This window comes from Arachis hypogaea, chromosome 8, assembly GCF_003086295.3.
Source record: "Arachis hypogaea cultivar Tifrunner chromosome 8, arahy.Tifrunner.gnm2.J5K5, whole genome shotgun sequence".
NCBI lineage: Eukaryota > Viridiplantae > Streptophyta > Magnoliopsida > Fabales > Fabaceae > Arachis > Arachis hypogaea.
In genome coordinates this window covers 45,411,733-45,418,007 of record NC_092043.1, presented here as the reverse complement: position 1 = coordinate 45,418,007, position 6,275 = coordinate 45,411,733, and the positions used below count along the sequence as shown (strand labels likewise).

Below are 6,275 nucleotides of genomic sequence, written 5' to 3'. Positions count from 1 at the left end.
AATTTGTGTTCTAGCCTTCTAGGCATTCCACGAGGACTATATATAAAATTCGGAAATGAATTTTTTTAATTTTTTGTTTTAATTAAAAAATATAAAATGTGATTTTTAACTTTTATAAATTTTTTTTGTTTCCCTTATAAAATTATCAGTGAAAAATCATATTTTATCCTCTTAAATAAAAAAAATTGAGATGATTCATCCCATAAAATTCAAAATCGTTCTAACATTAATTTGTCCTTGAAGTGGAAAAAACTAATTTCAAAGATGAACCAATTTGTAATGAATTTAAAAACCTGCAAAATCAATACATTATGGTAATTAATTTTTATATAAAAAATTAACATATTATTTACAAAAATTAATTCAAAAATAACATAAATTATTATTATTATAAATTTTGACAGCCAAATTAAACTAATTATAATTTTAAAATTAATTTAAATCCAACCTCAAATTTTAAGATTCAAATTGAATATCAACTCGATTTTTTAACCATATTTTATAGCCCCCACAAAACAATTGAGAAACCTTTTCTACTACCTCCAAGACTTTCAATTTTTCCCCCTCCATCATAAAGTAATAGGTAAGACTTTTTAGTGGGAGAAGCTAAAGATTCCATTCTTCCACCACCACCTTATAATAATAATTTTATTATCTTATAATAACAATAATCATTCCAGTCAGAAGAAATTTACATTCAAACCCCGCCACAATTGAGATTCTTTCTCTCTTTTTTTTCTAACAAAAAGAAGCCTCACCACTACCACCTAGTCTTTTTTTTTCTTTTTCTTTTTCTTTTTCTAATAATCGAACCTTACGTTGACCCGAATACCAAACCCACTCCCGCAGAAGAAATGTTATCCTGCATCGCGGTCTGAATGGAGTGACGGTGCTCCCCTTCGTACGTCACGATCAGCATAGATGGATCATCTGGTGCGCGCTCCACGTGTTTCCTCGCCGGACACCCTCTCACAGTACTGCACTTATAATAACCCCTGACCCACAAAAATTGAATCAATGTCAGTTACTCACCCTTTGACAAAAGTCAACTCAATCAACGGTCTCAAATGATTCATGATACTCACCTTGGGTACGGCGACCCTTTGATCGGTTTCTGACCGTACTTCCTCCATGAGTACTCGTCCGCCGGAATATCAGCTATCTTTGAACTAATTGCCGGCACTCTTATCGTCTTCTTAACCCTATTTTTCCTGAAAAAACAAATCAAAGAATTTCGTTAGCAAAACATGTTTAAATTTAGTTAAATATATACGCTTATAATATAATAGAAATAGAAATTTAAACTCTTTATACCAGTAATAGACTGATTCGAACTCAAATATAAAGAAACTATTTCATTTGAATTATACAATAGAAATTTAATCTATACATACACCTTTTAACATACTCTCTCACATTCTTAATTCAATTGCCGACATTTTTTATTTTTAAAAAATATAATATTTTTACGTCCATAAATACCGGAGTCTTCAAGAATAAGACAACTCTAAGTTAAAGGAATCCTTAAAGAAAAAGTTATTGTGTACTAACACAAAAATAATCTGTTATGATAATGCGCTAGAGTTTGATAAAACGAAACGGGGCGATGGTCAAAGAGTCAAAAAGAGAGAAATAATAAAAAATATAAAGTCTACGAGGGTTAACGGGTAGTAACGACAAAGTAGAATCAGGACTGTGTTTGGTTGAGGTTCCGTTTTCTTTGTCTTGTTAGGGGACAGCGTTTCTCAAAAATCGGCAATTGACAAACGCGGTACATGACAAGAACCCTATCTTGTCACTCTCATCACGCGTGCCACTGTCACAAAATTTAATACTAGTGCTACTTCCTTTAACTGCACCACTACCGAAATCGTTGACTTCTTGAAATTAATTCTAACTCGTTCGTTTTGCACCGAGTCACACCAACCGAGTCATAATCATCACTTTCTCAACTCAAACTCGTACTCGTAACCGTAACCGAAACGGTAAAAAAAATTGAAATAATAATAATAATAATCATAATAAATAAATAAATAAAAGAAATTATACGCTGCATCGCGGCTGTTACCTTCGCTTGATGCAGTGGCACTTGCTGGAAGAACCGGAGACCTTGCCGGATACATCGTCGGAGTGGTGGTCGTGACACCTTTTCTTGACCGGAGCCGGAGCCGGCGCCGACGACGAGAGAGGCAATTTCCCGGTAGGGTTGAGGAAGATCGAGGTTCCGAGCTTGCCGTTGGAGACGCTGCCGTCGCCGGTGATGGCGGAGGACATAAACGACGAGTTCGACGAGACGCTAAACGTCGTCGTGTCCTTCGAGAACTCCAGCTCCATGGATTTGGCTCCGGCGTTGTTGGATACGTTGGTGAGGAAGCTGTTGTTAGGTTTGGTGAAGTCAAGAGTGAGAGTCTGCGGCGGAAGAAGAGGAGAAGGGTGGTGGACGGTGACCGGAGCAACCGCAAGCGGCTGTGGCTGTGGCAGTGGCAGTGGCTGTGGCTGTGAGTGCGGCGGCGGCGGGGGAGGAGTGAAGGTCGCCGGAGAGAAGGTTAAAGAGTCTGAGGAATTTGAAATTGGTGCACGGCGGAAGCGGGCGCGGCCGGTGCGGTTAAGTAAGGAAATGAGTTTGCGGAACTTGGAAACGGTGACGTTTGTGAGGTCAGTGGTGTCGTTTTGCGAAGGGTTTGAAAGAAGGCGAACGAGGTGCTCCATTCCCTTTATGCCCTCGGATGCTGCTTCTTGTATGGCTTTGTTATTTGGGTCGTCCATTTTTGGGAATCCCATTAACTCCACTGCCATTCTTCTTTCCCAGTGAAGATGAAACTAGGGACAAAATGGTAAAAAGAAATAGAAAGAAAGAACTAAGAGTCAAAATGGTGGGTTTGTGTTTTTGGGAAGAGGAAAAGAAAAGAGTAAGGGAATGCGGTGGGGATGGCGTATTATATACAGTCGTTGAGGGGGCTTACTGGTTGAATGGGTAAGAAGAGAGAGAAAGTGAGTGTTGAGTTGTTCTTGGGTTGGGTTTGGGTCAATTTTTAAGAGGGAAATATCTTTGTATAGATACTGTCATTTCTACATTTCATATTCTTTAATTTAGTTTTATTTTATAATATTCCTTTTTTTAAAAAAAATAGTATTGAGATATCAATTATACCCATAATTTATAAAATTAACAAAAAATGTCTATGTCTACGAAATATGAACACTTCAATTATTTTTTAAATTGATTATTATATATTTGTGTATAAAAATATATGTTAGTTAATATGTTTTTCTAATAAAGTGATCCATTACTAAAATAATTAAACATTCTACAGGTGAATAATCAAATATTTTATAGCAGACTGATTAAAACTTTTTTACGGTAGCAACTTGATTTTATATTTTATGAAATTAATTATAAATAATATGAATTAAGTCTGACAATATTTAATATAAATTTTGTTTATAAATATGAATCTAAGTTGAATATAAATTTGAACATGAGATTACTCCATTTTTCACCCATATATATTATTGGTTAGTGGTCAATTTTTTGCGTATAATATAGAATTTGTTAGATAGATAATAATTTTTGTAATTAGTAGGAATGATAGATTTTAAAATTAGTTCAACAAAATAAAAATATATTATTATACTCTTAAATTATTAACTTAAATTTTAATATTAGAATAATCATTTGTACACTTAGAGAATTAAAAATTTAATATATCTACTATTTATATTATTTAGTATTTTTATTGTCTATTTATACTTTTTCTACTATAAATTACACCGTATGTTAATCCATTAAAATTTTTAAAATTGTTCTCTTATATATAAATTTTAAAATGTTTTAGTAATATTATCTTTTAATTACTCTAGCTTTCAAGATTCTTAATAATGATGCTGTTAAAAAAATGACAGATAAAAGGAAATAGAAAAATAATATATTAATCCATATATGAGTTTAACAGCATATATTTTCACTTTTTTCTCTCATTTTTTTTCTTTCATTCTCTTTTTAATTTTCTTAGTTCTTATATTTTATAAATTTCAAAGTAATGTTAAATTCATAAATGAGTTTTCTATCATTACATTGATAAATACATATTTTACACGTATTTATTACATATGAAAATTATATTAATTATCAAAATTTATAGAACTAATAAAATGGCTTACCGCTTATCATATATACTTACAAAGATTAAAGTGAACCTTAAGAAAATGTGAGATAGCCATCGTATTATATATGAGTTAGTTAGATATTAACAAATTTATATTTTCTTTAACTTACTTTTTACATTATAAAAAATCTCAAGTTCACAAATATAAATTTACGTTTCGATTTTATATAAATAAGTATAAATGACACATCTATTTTCAAAAAAAAAAACTATATATTCAAATATATTGAAATAAAAAATGTATCGAAAATTTAAAATTATCAATAAAAAATCATGCAGTATTAATTTTGGTAATATTATTATTAATTGGAATTTAATGTTGAAATAATAGATAACTTTAATGACAGGTTAGGAGGGCCTGGAGGGGTGTTGCATGGTGTGAGGTGTGCGTGAGACAACACAATGCTTAACGTTGAAAATGGGTAACTCCTAAGGCTTCTAGAATAATTAAATTAATTAATAATTTTGATCATGACTAAAAAGAATAAATTACTTTTTAATCTATATATTACTTAATTTTAAAGAAAATTAAATATATGTACGTTAAAGTACCTTATTAAAAAAAACTAAATATATGCACATTAATCTTGTGAAAAAAGATTGCATTATGTATAACGTGTAGTCACTCATTATTTGTTAATTAAACCTTTCTTTTTTTACGGTATTAATTTCGTTTCTTAGATGTATCTCTTAATAATGTTGAAATTAATTTCAAATCAAATCTAATATAACATTTAACGGACTAAAATTTTATAATATTTTTTTTTAAAAAAAAAAGACCAAGTTTCAGCAATTTTGTTTTTTAAAAGATAATGATATATTAAAAGTTTAATTATTTTATTAGTTTCTATAGTTTTAATAAATTTGTATTTAGGTCTTTATATTTTTTTATCAATTAAATTCTTACACTATTTTTAATTTTGTAATTAGATCCTGTTAAAAAGGTTAAAATTAACGAAATATTTTTCTTAAAAAATATATAATCAAAGATCTAATTAGATTTTTATGTATAGATATTTTTAATTTATAAAAAAATATTCAATTAATATTTCGTTCTAATATTTTTTACACTAAAAAAGATTTAGTTATGAAATTAAAAGTATTATAGAAATTCAAATAAAAAATATATAAAAATCTAATTAAAAATTCATAAAATTGTAGAAACCAACAGAATAGTTAAGCCTATATTAAATTATAAAATTACAGACTTAGACCTAATTTAGGTAAACTTCTTAGATAAGTTCTTTTGAAGAAGGAGCTTAAAATATAAGACTTTTATTAATAGGAACTTATAAATAAGTTATTTTGTATTTGAATTTTTAGTTATAGAAGTACTTAACTACTTATTTTAAAGTTGTAGCATTTGGATAAATGTCTCAAAAAATATAATTTTTGTTACACAAAGAGAATGGATATTAAAATAACTATGATAATAAATACCTTTTAATATTGAATGTTGATTTTACATAACTTAATTAATGAGATTTTATACCACATACAATATTAAATACAAATTTAATAATAAAAATAGAGTGGTAGAATAATATAAAAAAATCCTAGAAGAAAACATATGCAGCAGGTGGTTCAGATGAAACATTGCGTGAAAATAGTGGTGAAAGGCCAACACTTTAAATATTACATGAAAATGATAGTTGAAGGCCAATATTTCTAGCAAAAACAGAAAATATTTTTCACATAACCAAAAAAATAGCACAATGATTTTTTTTTATTTTGAAGTCAATTTTTTTAATGAAAGTGATAAAATAATTTCTAAAAACGAAAAAATCATATTTTTCTATTTTTTTTAAATTCTCAATTAACTTTTTAAAAAATTAAAAATAAATGTTTCTCAAAAATAATACACAATGATTTTTTTATTTTAAAATCAATTTTTTTTAATAAAAGTGATCAAATAATTTCTATAAAAAAATCATATTTTTCTATTTTTTTATTTATCAATTAATTTTTAAAAGATTAAAAATATTTTTTAAAAATAATACTAAATACGCATAATATTATTTTTCATAATTCAAAATTCAAAATTATATTTTCCTACTTTCCAAACATACACTTAATCTTTGTTTACTTTACATACATTTTTTAGTAGTA

At 28.3% G+C, this 6,275-nt stretch overlaps 1 protein-coding gene across 1 annotated transcript; it reads right to left on the bottom strand.

Moving 5' to 3' along the window:
* Positions 1-634: 634 nt before the first annotated feature.
* Positions 635-3,035, bottom strand: LOC112707768 (probable WRKY transcription factor 11). Its single transcript, XM_025759710.2, has 3 exons — positions 2,069-3,035; positions 1,086-1,211; positions 635-995 (listed from the first exon to the last, which is right to left on the bottom strand). The coding sequence occupies exons 1-3, from the start codon at positions 2,794-2,796 to the stop codon at positions 815-817; spliced, it is 1,035 nt and encodes a 344-aa protein (XP_025615495.1). The 5' UTR covers positions 2,797-3,035; the 3' UTR covers positions 635-814.
* Between the last annotated feature and the right edge of the window lie 3,240 nt (positions 3,036-6,275).

Coding starts and splice junctions, on each gene's coding strand:
- LOC112707768 (XM_025759710.2), bottom strand. CDS start 2,796: ATGGCAGTGGAGTTAATGGGATTCCCAAAAATGGACGACCCAAATAAC. Junction 1,212..2,068: donor TGCCACTGCATCAAGCGAAG/GTAACAGCCGCG, acceptor TTGTTTTTTCAG/GAAAAATAGGGTTAAGAAGA. Junction 996..1,085: donor AAAGGGTCGCCGTACCCAAG/GTGAGTATCATG, acceptor TTTGTGGGTCAG/GGGTTATTATAAGTGCAGTA.